Source organism: Panthera tigris, chromosome D3, assembly GCF_018350195.1.
Source record: "Panthera tigris isolate Pti1 chromosome D3, P.tigris_Pti1_mat1.1, whole genome shotgun sequence".
Taxonomy (NCBI): Eukaryota; Metazoa; Chordata; class Mammalia; order Carnivora; family Felidae; genus Panthera; species Panthera tigris.
The window spans coordinates 17,543,848-17,562,234 of NC_056671.1; the positions used below are offsets into that span (position 1 = coordinate 17,543,848).

The 18,387-nt window shown below is 54.9% G+C and overlaps 1 protein-coding gene and 1 long non-coding RNA gene across 3 annotated transcripts; one reads left to right on the plus strand and one right to left on the minus strand.

Moving 5' to 3' along the window:
* Positions 1 to 693: 693 nt before the first annotated feature.
* Positions 694 to 13,902, minus strand: SELPLG (selectin P ligand). 2 transcript variants are annotated; one of them, XM_042961596.1, is made up of 4 exons: positions 13,884 to 13,902; positions 13,375 to 13,520; positions 3,069 to 3,589; positions 694 to 2,768 (listed from the first exon to the last, which is right to left on the minus strand). In XM_042961596.1, the coding sequence occupies exons 3-4, from the start codon at positions 3,582 to 3,584 to the stop codon at positions 1,977 to 1,979; spliced, it is 1,308 nt and encodes a 435-aa protein (XP_042817530.1). In that variant the 5' UTR covers positions 3,585 to 3,589; positions 13,375 to 13,520; positions 13,884 to 13,902; the 3' UTR covers positions 694 to 1,976. The 2 variants fall into 2 exon arrangements, with proteins under 2 accessions (XP_042817530.1, XP_042817529.1); XM_042961595.1 differs by lacking the exon at positions 13,884 to 13,902 and having other exon boundaries at positions 694 to 3,589.
* Positions 13,530 to 17,597, plus strand: LOC122232416. Its single transcript, XR_006209761.1, has 2 exons — positions 13,530 to 13,679; positions 17,168 to 17,597. It is a non-coding gene; the product is annotated as an uncharacterized LOC122232416 (long non-coding RNA).
* The last annotated feature ends 790 nt before the right edge of the window (positions 17,598 to 18,387 follow it).

The window sequence follows — 18,387 nt, forward strand, 5'->3', positions numbered from 1 at the left end:
GTCTTTGAACTCTCTCTCACCCTGAAGGGTCCGGCACTCCCAAAGAAGCCGCCGGAGGTATTTTTCTAGAAGAGAAAAAGTCCACCAAAACGAGTTGTAGTCCTCCCCCAGAAGGTAGAACAGGGGCTCAAAGCAGTAGTCCCTTCTGATCAAAAAGCATCAAGAGACAGAAGAACCCAGGTCTGAATCCCGGCTCAGCCACTGGTTTGGGGGGTTTGTTTGTTTTTGTTTTGTTTTTGAGAGAGAGGGAGCGCACAAGCAGAGGAGGGGCAGAGAGAGAGGGAGACACAGAATCCGAAGCAGGCTCCGGGCTCCGAGCTGTCAGCACAGAGCCCGACGCGGGGCTCGAACTCACGAACCGTGAGATCACGACCCGAGCCGAAGTCCGACGCTTAACCGACTGAGCCCCCCCAGGCGCCCCCGGGCTCAGCTACTGTTGAAGCCACTGTGGAAGCCTTGGCTTTCTGATCCGACCCTCGGGGTCAGCGTGGGTCCGAATGTGGTAACGCACGCACACGGTGAGTGTTGCTTAAATAGGGCAGCCAACTTCTTGATTTGCTGGGGCTGAGCGGTTTCCCCCAACATAGGGCTCCCGGTGCTACATTCACCAAAGTCCCACGCAAACCGGGCCAGCTGCTCACCCGATGCTCAGATCAGGGGTCAGCGAACACAGAGCCAAATCCAGCCTGCCGCTTTGTTTGTAAATAAAAGTTTTATTAGAACGCAGCCAACCCTATTCATTTGTGACACATCGTCAACGATCACCCACAATCTACGAGGACCAAGGATGGAACTGACGAGTTGCAACGGGGACCGCACGGTCTGCAAAACGTCACATATTTTTGGTCTGGCCATTTAAGAAAAAGGTTTGCTGGCCCCAAATTTTGTACGAAAACCTTGTAGGCCGCAGCTGTGCTCAGCCCTGTGAGGAGTGGGTGTTAAATGGGCGACAGGCCACCTCCCCCCCCTCCCCAGGAGAGGTCAGGGTGAGTTTCTGGGGAGGATGGCACTGACCTTGAGAGGACGCGTTTGTCTGAGAGTTGGGGCGGGAACCAAATTCTGTATGCCAGAACTGGGTCATGGGGGGCGGGGGAGTTGAATAAAGTGGATTCGGGGAACAGTTTCCCCACCCGCCCCCAACGGCCTAAAACCTTCCCGGCTGCCCAAGGATGTACCAAGATGCCCCCAGTGTCCAAGAGACAATACTGAAAACTTAAGGCATAGACCGGGGGGTTGGGGGGGTTCTGGAGCGGGCCGGGGCCGGGGTGAACAGCAAGGGACCAAAGCCCCAGCAGGAGACACCTTGACGCCCTGAAACAGCCACCATTAGTTTATCGAATACTTATTGAGCACCTGCGCTGTCCCGGGCCGCGGGCTGGGGAGTGGGATATTTCAGTGAACGATGACCCACACAGCCCCAAAGAAAGGTATGGCCCTGGGCTCTCCAAGCCCGCCCCAGCCCTCCCAGGCCAGGATCTCACCCTGGGCTCCCTGGGGAGATGCCCAAGAAAACCCAAGCTGCCCCAAGTCGGAGAGGGGCAGGGAATGGCCTTCAGAATCCAGCACTCCTGCCCCCAAAATGCCCCCTTTCCTGTGCGGTGACCATGGCAACCAGAAGAAAATGGGCGTGAGGGCGGGGGCTTCACCGGGTGCTTGGGGATGAGGCTCCAGCCGTGGAAGGCCTCAGAGGGAACCCAGACAGGTGGGAGACAGGGAGGTGGAGGGATCTCCCCAGGGCCCCCCCGGAGGCAGGAGGGAGGATGCGGTGGCTTGCCCACAGTCCTGCTTTGGCTGCAAGAGTTCAGCTGCTCTCCTTCCTGTGGGGCACCTGGGGGCTCTGTCCTAGAGATCCCCATCCCTAGGGGCCCCAAGGAAGCCCGGACCCGTGGAACAGAGCCGGGGTGCTCAGTGGTGGCCCGCTGGGAGCAGGGAGGCGAGGGTCCTGTTCAGATGGATGAGCAGGTGAGGGGTGGGGGTTAAGGGAGGAAACTCTGCAAGGTGAGGTCATCCCCATCTCGGCCTTCCCTCGGCCCCGCCTTTAGGCCCTGGCTCTTGGCATTGGGCAGGTCCCCGTTGGCCGTGGCTGAGGGCGCTTCGCCCCCCTCAGGCAGCAGGGACGAGATGCAGACCATCTCAGTGGGGGAATAATTGCGCACAGGGTACATGTGATTCTTGCGAGAGAGGCGGACAGCCAGCACCACTGTGCACACGAGGAAGGTTGTGGCCACCAGGGCCAGGACGAGGATGGCCAGCAGGCACTGCTTCACAGGGATGCGGTCCAGAGCCTCTGTGGGGCTGGGGGCCACGGAGCTCTGGGGGGCAAGATTCTGATTATTTTTCCATTGTTTGATGAAGCCATCAGATGAATTGCCTACTGCCACGGTGGTGCTGTTGTAAGGATCAGAGGGCACAAGCAGGGCCATGGTTAGGCTCCTTGTGGTCGCAGGACCTGTGGATGGGACCTTCGTGGTGGCAGGATCTGTGGACAGGGCCTCTGTGGCAGTGGGCTCCGTGGATGTGGACAGGGCATCCGTGGCTTCTGGTCCCGTGGACGGGGCCTCTGTGGCCGCAGGTTGTGTGGTCTGTGCCTCTGTGGCTGCCGGCCCCGTGGACGGGGCCTCTGTGGCCGCAGGTTGTGTGGTCTGTGCCTCTGTGGCTGCCGGCCCCGTGGATGGGGCCTCTGTGGCCGCAGGTTGTGTGGTCTGTGCCTCTGTGGCTGCCGGCCCCGTGGACGGGGCCTCTGTGGCCGCAGGTTGTGTGGTCTGTGCCTCTGTGGCTGCCGGCCCCGTGGACGGGGCCTCTGTGGCCGCAGGTTGTGTGGTCAGTGCCTCTGTGGCTGACGGCCCCGTGGACGGGGCCTCTGTGGCCGCAGGTTGTGTGGTCAGTGCCTCTGTGGCTGCCGGCCCCGTGGACGGGGCCTCTGTGGCCGCAGGTTGTGTGGTCAGTGCCTCTGTGGCTGACGGCCCCGTGGACGGGGCCTCTGTGGCCGCAGGTTGTGTGGTCAGTGCCTCTGTGGCTGCCGGCCCCGTGGACGGGGCCTCTGTGGCCGCAGGTTGTGTGGTCTGTGCCTCTGTGGTTGCCGGCCCCGTGGACAGGGCCTCAATGGTGGCCAGCTCTGTGGATGGAGCCCCCTCTGTGGATGAAGCCTCTGTGATGGGAAGTAACGCAGTGACGTGTTCTTTGCTCAGAGGGCCCAGTGTGACGGGAACCCCCTGCGTGGCCACTTCCATGCTCAGATCCCCCATGGCCATCCCTCTTGGGTACAGGCCAACGGAGTCCCCTCTGGCTATCACCAGAGTGGCTTGTTCAGGAGTTCCGGAATCCTTCTGCCCCAATGTTGCCATCTCAGCCAGAAATGTCCAGGTCAGGGGCACAGGCCCAGGGCTATTTGTAAAAAGCGTCTCTGGAGGGTCCGTGCCAATATAGTCATACATGTCTTGTTCTGGGTCCTCCTCCACTTGTTTCTGGCCCTGCACAAGCAGGGGGTCCGGGGCCTCAAAGGTTCCATTCTCCCATGTCTCCCGCAGCTGCAGGCTGCTGTCAGAGCCCAGCAAAATCAGAAGCAGGAGGACTTGCAGAGGCATGGCACCTGGAGGCAGACACAGACAGAGGGACATCAGGACAGGCTCACCCCTGGGCCTGCCGAGCACCCTCTACTGCAACCCCGGACAGCCTCAGCTAGGAGGGTGTCTGACCTGGGGCAGGCACCTAGCGTCCTCGTAACCTGGCATTTACCTGGTACGCGGTAGCCCCCCAGCAAATAGCGGCCATCGTTATTTATCAACATTAACTCCTTTTTTTAGGTTTACTAATTTTGAGAGGGAGAGAGGAAGCGCGAGAGGGGGAGGGGCAGAGAGAGAGGAGGGAGCGAGAATCCCAGGCAGGCTCCTCCACACGGTCAGCATGGAGCCCGACGTGGGGCTCGAACTCACAAACCATGAGATCACGCCCTGAGGCAAAGTCCAACACGTAACCGACCTAACTCCCTGCCTTTCTGATTAAAACTTTAAAATTGCGGGCAAGACCGCCCACCGGGGTATAGAAAGGAAATATTACAGCGTCCAGTTATATAATTATGTCATCCACTTCGTAATTTCTATTTCTGTGCATAATTCGTAGATCAATGCATCCGTATTGTCCACTGATGGGGTTCGTGAGCAGAAGAGTTTGGAGACCACAGGTGTGCAGGATAAAGCTGCTTGTTTGGACCCTTGAGGCCTTTTTTTTTTTGAGGAGACGGTTCCTGATACGTCTCTCTGTGTCCCTCTGTTCCATTCTCCTTTGTCTTGGCTCCCACCCTACATAGCCCAGGCCTGTTCTTCAGATTCTCAGTTTCTTCCCCCTCCTTTCTCAGTGTCTCAGCTTGGTCTGGTTCCCTTCTGTCCTCACTTCCACATTTTGGGAGGACAGTACCTACCTCGTGGCTTATAGTGAGAATGAAACAGGCCCTACAAAGCCCTTAGCACTCGGTTCCCATGACAAGCTCCCGAAAAGGGCGGCTACTTTGCCTCCATCAGTAAGCCGATCCTGTAAGTCCTCAAGGGCCCAGAGCCATCAACTGTACTATCTGGGGCCAGGAGAAAACACATCTTCTTGGAACAGTCCTGCCCTCAGGCAGCTGATAGTCATTTCACTTGCCTGGGGGTCCATTCTGCTGTGACCCTTCAGCCCCCGGACCAGTAGCCAAAAAGGGCAGGGCCTCTGCTTTTGACCATCTCATTGGTCTTTCTTCCCAGCATTGTGAACACCCATATATATAAAGTTTAAGCTTGTTTATTTCTGAGAGAGAGAGAGAGAGAGAGAGAGAGAGAGACAGAATATCCCAAGCAGGCTCCATGCTGTCAGCACAGAGCCTAACCCAGGGCTCGATCTCAGGAACCGTGAGATCATGACCTGAGCTGAAATCAAGAGTCGGATGCTCAACCAACTGAGCCACCCACGCGCCCCTGAACTTGCTTTCTTGATTGCTCTCTCTCCCCTTATGCTTCCCCTGGCACGGGCTGTTGTTTATGGGATTCGGAGTCATGCACTTGAGAATCCTGTGGCTGTGTCCTGGGCCAGGATTCACGTATTCCTGGTTTCCTTGGATACAATACCTTCAGCAGTGTGCAATCCCAAGCACTGTGTCTGGGGCAGAGCCTGGGTCAGTTCCAGTACTTTTCCTTGTCCTTCACCTAATTTAGAGCAGAGACCAGTTGCTCATCATTCCTTGAGTGACTATAACGTACTCCTAGGCCCCTCAGCTCCCAGGCTCCACTTGACCTCCTCCACTTGTTAGTTAGAATTATGTTGGTTTCCAAAATGGCAGCCTGGGGGCACCTGGGCGGCTCAATCGGTTAAGCCGATTGAGCTTGGGAGTCTCTCTCTCCCTCTCTGCCTCTCTTCCACTCACGCTCTCTCTCTGTCTCTCAAAATAAATAAAGAAAAAAAAGTCCTTCAGGTGCCTGGGTGGCTCAGTTGATTAAAAGTCTGACTCCTGACTTCGGCTCAGGTCACGATCTCATGGTTTGTGGGATGGAGCTTGACATCGGGCTCTGTGCTGACAGCACAGAGCCTGCTTAGGATTCTCTCTCTCTCTCTCTCTCTCTCTCTGCCCCTTCCCAGAGCGCACATGGGCTCTCTCAAAGTAAATAAACATTAAAAAAAAAGTACTGGGGCGCCTGGGTGGCTCAGTCGGTTAAGCATCCGACTTCAGCTCAGGTCACGATCTCACGGTCCGTGGGTTCGAGCCCCTCGTCGGGCTCTGGACTGATGGCTCAGAGCCTGGAGCCTGCTTCCGGTTCTGTGTCTCCCTCTCTCTCTGCCCCTCCCCCGTTCATGCTTTGTCTCTCTCTGTCTCAAAAATAAATAAACGTTAAAAAAAATTTTTTTAAAAAAGTACTGACATTTAAAAAAATAAATTTAAAAAATCGTGTCTTAAAATAATTTCTTAAACCAGGGCGCCTGGGTGGCTCGGTCGGTTAAGCGTCTGACTTCAGCTCAGGTCATGATCTCACAGTTCATGGGTTTGAGCCCCATGTGGGGCTCTGTGCTGTCAGCGTAGAGCCCACTCTAGGTCCTCTGTCTCCTCTCTCTCTCTCTGCCCGTCCCCCACTCTCGCTCTATCCCAAAACTAAACGCTAAAAAAAGTTCAAAAATAAAATAAAATAATTTCTCAAACCAAACTTCATGATATTTGCACCAGACACATCAGGCCCTCAAGCTGAGGGCAAAGTACAAGCTAGTGCACGCGCACACACCCACACACGCGCGTGTGCACCTGTACACACACAGACACACACCCCAGCCCCAGGTGGGATATGTGTGATATTCCTCAGGTACTGCTTCCTGCCCAAGGTCAAAGGAAAGGACAGAAAACAAACGGCTAGCTGATACAGGTCACAGTCATGCAGGACATGAGTCTCCGTCAGTTGACAAATATCTGAGTAAATTACAAGAAAAAGGTAATCTTAGGGGCCCCTGGGTGGCTCAGTCGGTTGAACATCCAACTTCAGCTCAGGTCATGGTCTCACAGCTTGTGAGTTCGAGCCCCGCATCGGGCTCTGTGCTGACAGCTCGAAGCCTGGAGCCTGCTTCTGCTTCTGTGTCTCCCTCTCTCTCTGCCCCTAACCCACTCACATTCTGTCTCTCTCTCAAAAATAAAGGAAGAGTAAATAAATTTTAAAAAGAGAGAAACTTCATCTTGACTTTACCTCCCTCGACTCCATAGCATAAACCAGTAACCCTTCACCACCCCGGTGCAGCTCTTCCTGCCCACGGGTCCTGTCCCCGTGCTTTAAGAAAATCACTTTTTTTTGCACCGAAGACGTCTTCAAGAATTCTTTCTTGGCCGTCAGCTCCAAACCCCACCATCACTCCAAAACCTCATCACGGACAATTATCTTCATTTTACCGTGGAGAGATGAAGCTCTACCTCAGAGAGGTAAAGCAACTTGCCCAAAGGCACACAGCTGCCAGAGATCAGACTGGAACCCAGTGAAGATTCGGGAAGGCTTTGTGGAGAAAGCTGACCTAGCTGAGGGGGCAGAAGGACCAAAGGCTTGGAAGAGACCTTAGCTTGTTGTATCTATGGCGGGGGTTGGGGACCCAGCTGAGGGAAGGAGGGCAGACTAAGAATAAGGAGACCTTGAAGGCCATCTCACCCAGAAAGGTCAGCCCCATATGTCCCGAGGGCTATGCAGGGCACAGCATTGAGAGAACAGGCTATGGGGGGAGAGAAAAAGATGTTCCGGTCTCAGTTCTGTCCCATAGAAGCTGTAGGACCTTGAATTGCTGAGCCTCAGTTTTCTCATCTGCAAAATGGGGATAACAAACCACATCTATCTCATCGAGCTGTTAAAGGAATACAAGAGAATGGATTCAAAAGTTCCAGGCTCCCACTAGGATGAGGGGCCATAAGGCAAGTTGAGGGCCAAGCACAAGCTAGCACACCCCCCCCTCCCTAGGCGGGATGTGTGTGATAGTCCTCAGGCACCCTTGGCTGCCCAAGAACAAAGGAAAGGAAAGATAACAAATGGTTAGCTGATAGAGATCACAGTTTTGCAGGACCTGAGTCTCTCTCTCCGTTTACAAACGCCTTGGTAAATTACAAGGAAAAGGCAATCTATCAATAGCTTAATCTCCAGAAACCCCTAGACTCAGTTTCCTGGAGCCCCAACATCACCCTCCCCTCCACAGCGATGTGGGGAACAAAGGTAAGAAGGAAATGGCGGGTAAGATTAAGTGTATTTATAACCTGCAGCCCATTGACGAATACTTGAGGCAAAACAGAACAGAACGTTTCTCCAGGAACCCCCTGCCGTCCTAATGTTAATGCCTCACTAGAAGGAAAACCACCTTAGCTTGACAACTGCAAGGCCTCAGGTATCTTAGGAGCCCTCTTTAGCACATCAAAGTCCTTCTGGAGGCCTCCCTTTTGTCTTCACCTCCCCCAACTCCAGAGTTTACAGCCCCAGGGCAGCTCTTCCTGCCCCCGGGTCTTAGCCCAGAGCCTTAAGGCAAAATCACCTTTTTGCACCAAAGATGTCTTCAAGAAACCTTTCTTGGCTGTCAGTTCCAAACTCCCATCATTCCAAAACCCCATCAAGTAGGTGCTTACTAAACGTATCCCCCCCCTACACACACACACACACACACACACACACACACATTCTTTGTCTCCCTCTTCAGGAGGCAGTTTCTTTGCACAAGGGTGGAGCTCCTGCTTGGGGGGTAGAGGACAGGGCCTGATCTTGGCCCCGCTTTCCTGGGGCGGGGCGGGGGAGGGGGACTTTAGGAAGAAGCCACCAGCTTGGATAGTATTTCAAAATTACGAAGACTTGTACCCTTCACCCCCCACTCAGGCAGCTCTCGGTTCCTGGAAGGCAGAGCTCTCAGCCACTTCCTGGAAGCAGAGAGGCTAGGAACAAAAAAAAAAAAAAAAAAAAGGCCCCACCCGCTGTTCCTGCGTGGAGGGTGGAGGAGGGCGTGGAGGAGGCTCTCGCCCTCCCCTGCCCTCTCCCTGCGCCCATCCCCACCTCCCCTGCATGCAGAGGCAACTTGGGGTGGAGGAGAGACCGCTCAGCAGCCGTGTCACCTGAGCCTCGTTCCACCCTCTCTGAGCCTCAGTGTCCTAATCTGTAAAATGGGTGACCTTGCTTCAAAGAATGGTCCTGAGAATCTAATAGCATGCTGCAGGGAAGGTCCCTGAAGCTGGCATCCGGCAGAGAGTGTTTTACTGAGAAAGCCTCTTGGGGGCTGTGCCCAGAGGGGCAGAGGAAACAGAAATCTCAGAATCAGGGAAGGTACGGACGCGGCAGCCTCCCCACCTCCACCATGGGCAGTGAGGGAGGCCTCGGGTCCAGCGTGAGAGCAGAGGCCTCCCTGTGTGTTGAGATGAGACAGAGCACACCGGAAAAGCTCCCATCTCCCAGCCCAGGTCTAATTAGGGCCACCACCCTCGTCCAGGATTCCTGATGTTAGTGCTGAAGATCATCCCCTCATCCCTCATCCCGTGGCCTCAGTCCCAGGCAAGCTGGGGTGGCCGGTCACCCCAGCCTGCTGCCTGCCGTCCCACAGACCTCAAGGGACAGGGACCATGGACATCACAGCCGCGAGCCAGGCTGTGGCTGGGCAGGCATCAGCCCATTCGACAGGAAAAAAAAATCCCGGCTCCTGGGGGTCCTGTGACTCCGAGGGGGCCGTGCAGGTAGCAAGGAGAGGAGCGCTGTGTCTGGCAGGGAGGATACTAACTTTACTTCAAGTTAAATGCATGGTGATATGAGGACGGTGGTATTCCAGAAGGCCCCACTGCGGCTGGACCATGTCATCACCCTACTCACCTCCACCCTGGCACTGGCCTTTGGGAATCCCATTACACAGATTAGGACAGCAAGGCTCAGGAGAGTGAAGTCCGTTCCTCAGAGCGGTGAAGCCCCCACCTTCCACCTTTCTCCCCCGGAGGCAGGAAAACGGTCACTCACCACAGGAGGGGGGCTCTGAGAGAGGGGCAGAGTTGTCACACCCTTGTCACACTCTTCCTGCTTGCCTAACAGAGTAGGTCAGATACGGCCCGTTTCCTGTCTTTCACCCTAAAACCAGGGTGCTCTGCCCGAGCCCCACCCAGGCTGTGGAGGGGCAGGCTGCTGGCGGGGGGCCCACACCCTGCTCCAGGCGTGGGGAAGACGCCAGGGCGCTGTAAGAAGCTTGGGACTTTGCATTCAGAATCTTGGATCCCGGGAATCCCAGCACTCAAGAGTTTGGAACCTTAAGATGTGAAAGACTGAGCATCTCAGGGTGTGGGTGAAACAGCCACCAAGAGAAGGGAAGGCTCCAGATCAACAAGAAGGTCAAACCGAGGCCCAGGTGCCCTCCCCCTCAGACCTCAGGGCATTTCTCAGGGCTGGCGGACAGGATAGGCCCCGGCCCAGCCTGGCCCAGCTCAGGATCAGATCCGATCAGGATCTGATCCAGTCAAACCAGATCCAGTCCCCGGCTCTGGCACTTACAAGCTGCGTGACCTTGGGCAACCGAACTCACCTCTCTGAGCCACAGGCTCCTCATCTGGAATACGAAGACAATGACAGCACGGAGTGGGGTGGTTGTGGGTTGAAGTGAGCTGGCTCAGGCTGAGGGTTTAGCACACATTAAGTGCTCAACAATGGCCAGCTGTTGTCCTCGTCATTCTGCATTTAGGGCCATCTCCCGGAAATATCCCCAAAGGCATAGCTTTGACTTACCTACCTCTGATCTTGGCGGAGGGGGCTGGGACGGGGAGCCCTAGAAAACTGTCTCCACCGCAAGCCCTGGCCCATGCCTGGTTTGCAAAGCACATGTGTCAAGTGTAGACAAGGTTCCAGGCACTGGTTTGAGAGCTATACATGAATTACTAGCTCACTCAGGCCCTACAACCTCCTCTATTAATCCCATGTGAGGGATTAATAATCCCATCTATTCTCCAGAGTTGAGCAAATGGCACCTTCTCCAAGAAGCCATCCTGGATTGCTCAGGCATAGTCATTCCCATTGTTTAAACCATTTAAAATGTTTGCTTACTTGAGGCTCCTGGGTGGCTCAGTCGGTTAAGCATCTGACTCTTGATTTCAGCTCATGATCTCATGGTCGCGAGATCAAGAGCCCCACATCGGGCTCCACACTGGGCTTGGAGCCTGTTTAACATTCTTTCACTCTCTCCCTCTGCCCCTCCCCTACTCATCGTGCTCTCTCTCTCTTTTTCTCTCTCTCTAAAAAATAAATAGGGGCGCCTGAGTGGCTCAATTAAGTCTCTGACTTCGGCTCAGGTCATGATCTTGCTGTTTGTGGGTTCGAGCCCCGCGTCGGGCTCTGTGCTGGCAGCTCGGAGCCTGGAGCCTGCTTCGGATTCTGTGTCTCCCAAGCTCTCTGCTCCTCCCCGCTCATGCTCTCTCTCTCTCCCAAAAATAAATAAACATTAAGAAAAATTAAAAATAAAACAATCAAAAATAAATAAATAAAATGTTTACTGTCTAAAACTCCATTCCCACTGGCCCATAAACTCCAAGGGGACAGGAGAGATGTCACCGTTCACACCACATGCGCAGGGCTCAGCAGGCACTGTGACACCTGCCCATCGGCACGGGCACCGTGGCTGCCCCACTGCCTCCGCCAGATCACAAGCTCTTGCAGGGCAGTCTCCGCTGGGTCCCCAGCACCGACAGGCCTGGCCTCCTGGGGATCATTAAACGCCCGCTGCAGGGGTGGTGCGTGAATGGGACAGAGGCCACCAGCAGGCAGGTGCACAGGACACGTGCCCTCAGGCTTCCCGCACGGTGCCTGCACTTCCCCACCTTTTCTCAGCATCTCCTCCGCCCCCACCAAGGAGCCCTTTCAGACTTTCTTCCCCTTAAATTTTTTTTTCCTTAAGTGCGTCTGAACTCGCGACCCTGAGATCAAGACCTGAGCTGAGATCAGGAGTCAGATGCCCAACCTACTGGGCCCCCCAGGCGCCCCACCCCCCATGCATTTTAATACCACAGATACACCTGTTTACTGTTCCGTAGCCTTTGCAGGAACATGAGCCACAGTGACGGTGAAGATTTTGGGGTTTTGCCCACCTACCAAAAAACCTAACTTTCCCCTTTTGGACCCTGAATTGGCTAGCCTGGTCCAGAGGAGGTAAGCTGTTTTGCACACGTGAATTCAAAGAGACCTACCCCTGGTTTTAGTTTAACAACCCATGGCTGGCGGAAGACCTGTGTCGACAGCCAGGTGGACAAGCACACAGACGCACAGACACGCTCCAGCCATGCTGTCTCCTTCTCGCCTGAGTCTCGTGCTCCGCCCCACCCCCACCATCTTCTTGCTCAAGGTCAGCAAAGGAGACTGAGAAGCCAGGGCCGGGGTCTCCGGGGGCTCCGCGAGGGTCCTGCAGCCAGACGGGGCCGCGGTACGTCCAAGCCCGGCCACCTCCCAGCCAGGCCACCGTGGGCAGCCGCTTGTCCCCTCTGAGGGTTTCCCATCTGCACAAAGGGGGCACAGAATGCTTGGACGATTCCCGGGCCCTCCGAAGCCCCTGCTCCAGCCTGGCCGAGCTTCCCCAGAGGCGCTCAGCCCAACAGCCCGGTCCCTTCCGCTATCCGGGTTTCAATCTCCCTTGGTTGCTGGCCTAGCCTGGTGAGGAAGGCATAGACCATTTTGGGTGTGGCCAGGCAAGCCCCAAAGGAAGCCACCAACACATCTGGGCCTAGGCAGGGGGCGGGGGGGTCACCTCCTGAGCCCCTTGCCCAGTGAGAAGCCTGCTCTCGGGGGACTCGAAGTCAGAGATGGGAGAGGAGGAAAACGAGAGGGTCCAGGAGGGAAGGAAGAGAACTCCCGGCGCCTGGAGCCCTAGATCATTGTCTATGGTGTGTGTGTGTGTGTGTGTGTGTGTGTATGTGTGTGCATGTGTGTGTGTTGGGGGCCATAGCTTTAGGTACTACCCCCCCACCACTCTCCTTTACGCCCCTAAAGCACCCCAAATACAAATACCTAAGAGTACTCAAATTCTGATGATTATTTTCTCTTTTGCCAGCAATATTAGTGTCCTAATTCTAATATTTTCATACTTTTTCGTATTTTTTTTTTTCGTATTTTTTCAACAATTTTTTCAACGTCGTAACAAGTGAAAGTGCAAAGAACGCAGTTTTGGAGGGGCGCCTGGATGGCTCAGTTGGTTAGGTCCCCGACTCTTGATTTCGGCTCAGGTCATGATCTCATGGTTCGTGAGTCTGAACCCTGCGTGGGGCTCCGCGTTGACAATGCGGAGCCTGCTTGGGATTCTCAATCTCTGCCCCTCCCCTGATTGCACTCTCTCTCAAATAAATAAATAAACATAAATAAATAAATAAATAAATAAATAAATAGATAGATAGATAGATAGGTAGATAAATAAAGTGAGGGAAAAACAAAAAAAGAATGCAGCTCTGGAGACAATATTTTTATGGATCCAGAGCCTCAGAAGCTTCCAGACAGGCCCTGCACCTGCTCCCCCTTTCTGGAATCACCCAGCCCTAACCCCAGCTCTGTTCTGAGCAAATCCCTTCACCTCCCCATGCCTTGTATGAAAGGAGGGGTAGCATGATTTTTAGAGAAATGCTCTGATTTTTCGGACTTTTTCTATTAAGAAACCTCACCCTCTCCGAGCCAGCAGCTGCTGGCAGACCCGATGGGAAGGTTGGGATAGAAGTTAAGGATCTGGAAGAGACTGTGGAATAAGGCCACGACCTCGATCCTGAGCCCCTCTCCCCTCACCCCGAGCCCAAGCTCTGGTTCGGAGCTCAGGTCCTGCCCCGGGACTGCCCTCGGCTGTCAGGCAGGCCAGGCCTGCCGGTCCCACAGCTCCCCCCAGCCACTCCCTATGGTTTTGTGAGCTGGCACTTACCCTGCTCAGCAGAGCATGGGACAGCTGCCTCGTGAGCCGGGGAGAAGCCGCTTCTCTGCCTCAGTGACAGGGACCGAGCCCACACTGCCAGGGCACTGCTGTGGCACCCGGGGCTGTGGTCCCAGACCCTGCCAACCTTCAACGGCCTGTGTGAAAGAAGGAAGCGAGAATGTGGTTACTCAGACAGGGCCACGTGACGGCCCACACCCCCTTGTTTGTGACAGTTTTGGTGACAATGTTGATTGAGACTGGGTGGGTGGTGACGGACTGGGACCTGCTGAGCCCGGGAGCACTCTGGGGTTCTGGTAGGTATGAAAACGCCAAGAAGCATCTAGAAGATTTCTGGGGAGGGCTGGTTAAGGAGGCCCCAGCGCAACCCCACGGTGATGGAGAGTAGGGGTGGGGTGACCCTGCCCTGGAGGGAAGGCAGTGACCAGATGCAAATAAGGACGGTTCTAGACTCCTGTCCAAGAAGGGAGCCAGGGTGGGAGAAACCACAGAACGCACACCTTCCTGAGGTTTGCAAATACGATGCAGTCGTTCCTTCCAGAGTCATCTCTAGATGCACAGGTGGTCCTTTCAGCTCCGATCGGTAACTTCTCTGAGGAGCTAGATGGCAAGATGGCAAGATGTCCATCAGGGCAAGACATGCTTATTTTATTTCTCCATCCGGACTCGCTCATTTGGCCACGTCTGGCACACCAAGGCTGCGTGCTCGGAGGTCCAAAAGCAAGCAGTTCTGGGCTCTGGCTCCAGAAGCTCTTCGTCTGGTGGGGAAGCCAGCAGGTGAACCAGTAAACAGACCATTACACTCAGTATTGTCACCCTGCGGTGAGCGAGGGAGGGGCCCCTAAACCACCCTGGCCAAGGGAGGGGCTGTCAGGAGAGTCTTCCAAGAAGTGGTGCAGGGATGAGAAGTAGGGGTGGGCTGGGTGGGCATCCCAGGCAGAGAGCACAGCGTGGCCAATGGCCAGGAGACCTAAGAGAGCACAGAACTCTCAAGGGAGTGAAGGAAAGCATCATCTCCCGGGGTCTGGCCTGTGGCTTTGTATAGGTGGGATGCAAGATATATGCGGACAGGGTTTCTTACCCTACCTCACACACAGGCAGTTTTAAAATGGAAACCGGGGGCGCCTGGGGGGCTCAACGAGTTGGGCGGCCAACTTCGGCTCAGGTCATGATCTCACGGTTCGTGGGTTCGAGCCCCGCATCAGGCTCAGGGCTGACAGCTCGGAGCCTGGAGCCTGCTTCGCATTCTGTGTCTCCCTCTCTCTCTGTCCTTCCCTCTCTCTCTCTCTCTCTGTGTCTCTCTCTCTCAAAAATAAATAAACATTAAAAAAAATTTTTTAATGGAAACTGGAAACCCAGTGGGTGTTCACCACTGGGGCCTCCATCCTGGAAGGGACCAGAAACTCTCCCGGTCTGCAGAGACAGGGAAACTGAGGCCCCAAAAGGGGAGGTAAGAATGTTAGAACTTCCCACCCTTCCCCAGCAGGTTTGGAAGTAGCCAGCCCTCAGGAACAGGGACTGAGAAGCTCGAAACAGACCCACGTTGGGGCTGGAGGCCACTCTCAGGTTATAGGAGTTCCAGATCAATGTTTTAGCCCGCGTTCACAAGCATGTCAGAGACAGGACAGCCCCTCCTCTGGGAACAGCCTTGGGTCCCCACCCCTCAGACCAGCTCATCCTGAACCAGAATCCATTACCAGATCCACAGTTCTGACACCAGCAGTGAGGTCCTGAAGACGCAGAGGACAAGGGGAGGGCGGTCTCCCTTCCTGGTCTGCCGGAGACCGACCGGGTTCTGGGGATGCAGAACTTTCCGGCTTAAAACTGGGTATGTCCCTGGTCCCTTCCAGGCCAGGGGGCCAGGAGAGCCGGCCGTTTGCTAAACTCTGAATGGGCTATCAGAGGCTGTTACCCCCACCCGCGGCGCTGGGGTGGAAGGACTGGCCGAGGGGGCAGGGCTGGGGGGGGGCAGATGCAGACCCCCACACTCCCCAGATGTATCCCTTCCTCCCCCTCCCAGATGCAGCCACACGCTGCTTCTCTAGAGGGTCGGGCACAGCCTGGGGAAAAGGAAACTGTACCTGGTCCTTTATGCCATCTGTGAGCTTTGCAAACCATCTGGGAGCAGTGCCCTACAGGGGACAACTCGCAAGGCTGGGGAGCGGGGCGGATAACTGGCCTCGTACGACCTGTGTGACCTTGGGCAAGTCGCTTCTCTCGAGCCTCTGGCTGCCTCACCTGCAAAGCCGAGCAGTACAAACGCTTACCATGTTCCTTGGCCTCTGCCACAGGCCAGACGCTGCGCATCGTATCGGCTCACGTACTGCCCAGAGCCGTCTTTGGAGGTGGGGAAACTGAGGCTCAAAGCGAGGCCGTGCCTCGCTCCAGGTCACACAGCGTCGGCGGCAGACCCAGGTCCGGGCAGCCGGAAGAAAGCCCAGCCCTCTGTCTCGGCGCCTGGCCTGTGATCGTGCTGGCTGAAGCGCTCTGTGTAAAAAGGGAATAACCGGGGGCCGGCAAACCCTTTCAAGGGAAGACTCGCACAGCTGAGCGGACCTCGCAGAGGAACAGACGTTGCTAAGAGCGCTCCGCCTCGCGCGGTCTGTGCGGAGCCCATAAAGCCACATCTCGTGGCACCTAACACCTGTGAGATCCAAGCATTCAGAGTGAGCGGGTTTCCACTCCTGCAAGTGGGGCCCCGAGAAACACTCCCCAAAAATGCCTTCCGAGACGGGAGCAATTATACTTAAGGTGAGAGAAACGGTGGGGAAAAAGCAGACCGGTCCCACCCTCACGGAAGCCTGCCCCCTGATGAAGCGTGAGGCAGGTGTTAAAGTCACGCCGTGCAAAGCGCTCACGCCTCGTTAGTGGAAAAGCAGGGGTGAAGGTGTATAAAGAGCAGAGTCGCAGCAGAGGGTGGGTGCTCAGCAGAGGCACTGAAAGAAATGCAGGGCTCATCTCTGACTGGCCCAGCGATGGGTGGCTCTCCTCTTGCCCGTAAACCTTCCTTCCCTATATTTTTAAACAGAAAAATAGACATAACAATCTACATGTTGACCTTGTTATCAAGAAACAGAGATTTCAAGCAAGGCCAGGACTTTATAGACACCCTAGATTTCAGAATGACTAGACATTTGCTGCCTTGGTCTGTCTCCACCCTTCTGGGGTATTCTGGGGACGGCCCTACCCACGCCCCAGCCCTGTGTTTCTCGAGGCTTCCAACCGTGGTTTCCTAAGGCCCCTTGGCTGCAGCAATGGGCCAGTCAAGTCACTTCCTCTTATGCTCCTCAGCCTGACTCTGAAGGATTCTCCAGAAGGGGTTAGAAACCCACTCAGACATCATAGACTAACCACCCCCGCCCAGAGGGCAACTCCTTTCCCTATAACAGGAGCAAGGGGCTTTTTCTGTAAAGGGCCAGAGGCTAAATCTTTTCAGCTTTGTGGATCTGTCTCAAATATTCAACTCCGGGGGGCGCCTGGGTGGCTCAGTCGGTTGGGCGGCCGACTTCGGCTTAGGTCATGATCTCGCGGTCCGTGAGTTCGAGCCCCGCGTTGGGCTCTGGGCTGACAGCTCAGAGCCTGGAGCCTGTTTCAGATTCTGTGTCTCCCTCTCTCTGACCCTTCCCTGTTCATGCTCTGTCTCTCTCTGTCTCAAAAATAAATAAATGTTAAAAAAAAATTAAAAAAAAAATTCAACTCCGTGGTGGTAAACATGGAAAGAGCTGGTCCGTATGTAATGAATGGGCGTGGCTGTGAGCCAGTAAAATTTTCTTTGCAAAATCAGGTGGAGAGCCAGATTTGTCCCACCAGCTGATCCCTGACCTAGAGAAATGAAGAGACACTGGCTATGGGGAGAACCGAACTAGAATAAGAAGTGACCCACCAGGTCCCCACGGATGGACAGAATGAAACACGCGTCCCCCTCAAGACTAGGCTGCTGGCTTTCTCGGCGCAGGGCACATTTATTGAGCCCTGACAAATGCCAGGCACTGGAATGAGCCCCACCTAAGACAGATGCTATCCTTGCCTTCTGGGGGCCTTCAGATTCGTGGCCAGGCCAAAAGCCACAATCCAGGGTCACCGAATATAGCCAGGTGGAGAGCACAGGTCTGAGAATGAGAATTGGGTCCTTTAAGCTTGCTGCGTGGCTTTAGGCAATTCACTTGAGCTCTCTGAAAAACGGTCTCATCTGGAAAACGGAGGCGTGAATGCTTAGTGCAAAACAACGCAAGGAATCAGTGAAAGTCCAAGAGCATGTTTTTTGGGCTGCAGATGTAGGCAGAGCCCAGTCGCCTCGTCTCTGACTCCCTGAGTCTCCCCATCTTAAAACTTCAGAGCGGCTACAGGTCTCCGGCCCCCGGTCCTCAATGGAAAATCCTTGCTCCAAGTTCAAGAACAACTCTCTGCCTGTGCAGGATTCAATGGCTCCCCATTGCTTTTAGAATAAAGACTCAAATCCCTGACATGGTAGCCGATGCCTTGCCCCCCCTCTTCCTCTCCAGTTCATCTCATCCACATGCCGCCTTGTTCCAGCACCTTCTTCTAGTTCCTCTCATGTTTCCTCCCGACACAGGACCTTTGCACGTACAGTTCCTTCTGCCTGGAGCATTCCTTACTGCTCATCACCTGAGTAACTCCTACTCACAATTCAGACCCAGTTCATGTGCCATCTCCTCAGAAAAAGCCTTTCCTGACCGCCGGCCCCGCTCTGTGATCTCACAACACTGTGCCCCTCCCCGACGCACATGTGGTGACTTGATACATCTCTCTGTCTCTGGAAAGCTCCAGAAGAAACCCAGGCCTCTTTTGGCCACTGTCGCACCTCCTGGGCCAAGCACAGTGCCTGTCGTATAAGCATAACAACGGCTCACATTTACCAGGTGCTTCTTCATGCCAGGCACTGTCCTAGGCGCTTGACATATTTGTCACAATGATGCAAATTGACAGTTTAATTTGTCCCAATTGCCTCACGAGGTAGGTAGTATTAGCATTCCCATGTTTGGA

Bases quoted from the DNA above. Each gene is read 5' to 3' on its own strand.
- SELPLG (XM_042961595.1), bottom strand. From the start codon at position 3,584: ATGCCTCTGCAAGTCCTCCTGCTTCTGATTTTGCTGGGCTCTGACAGC.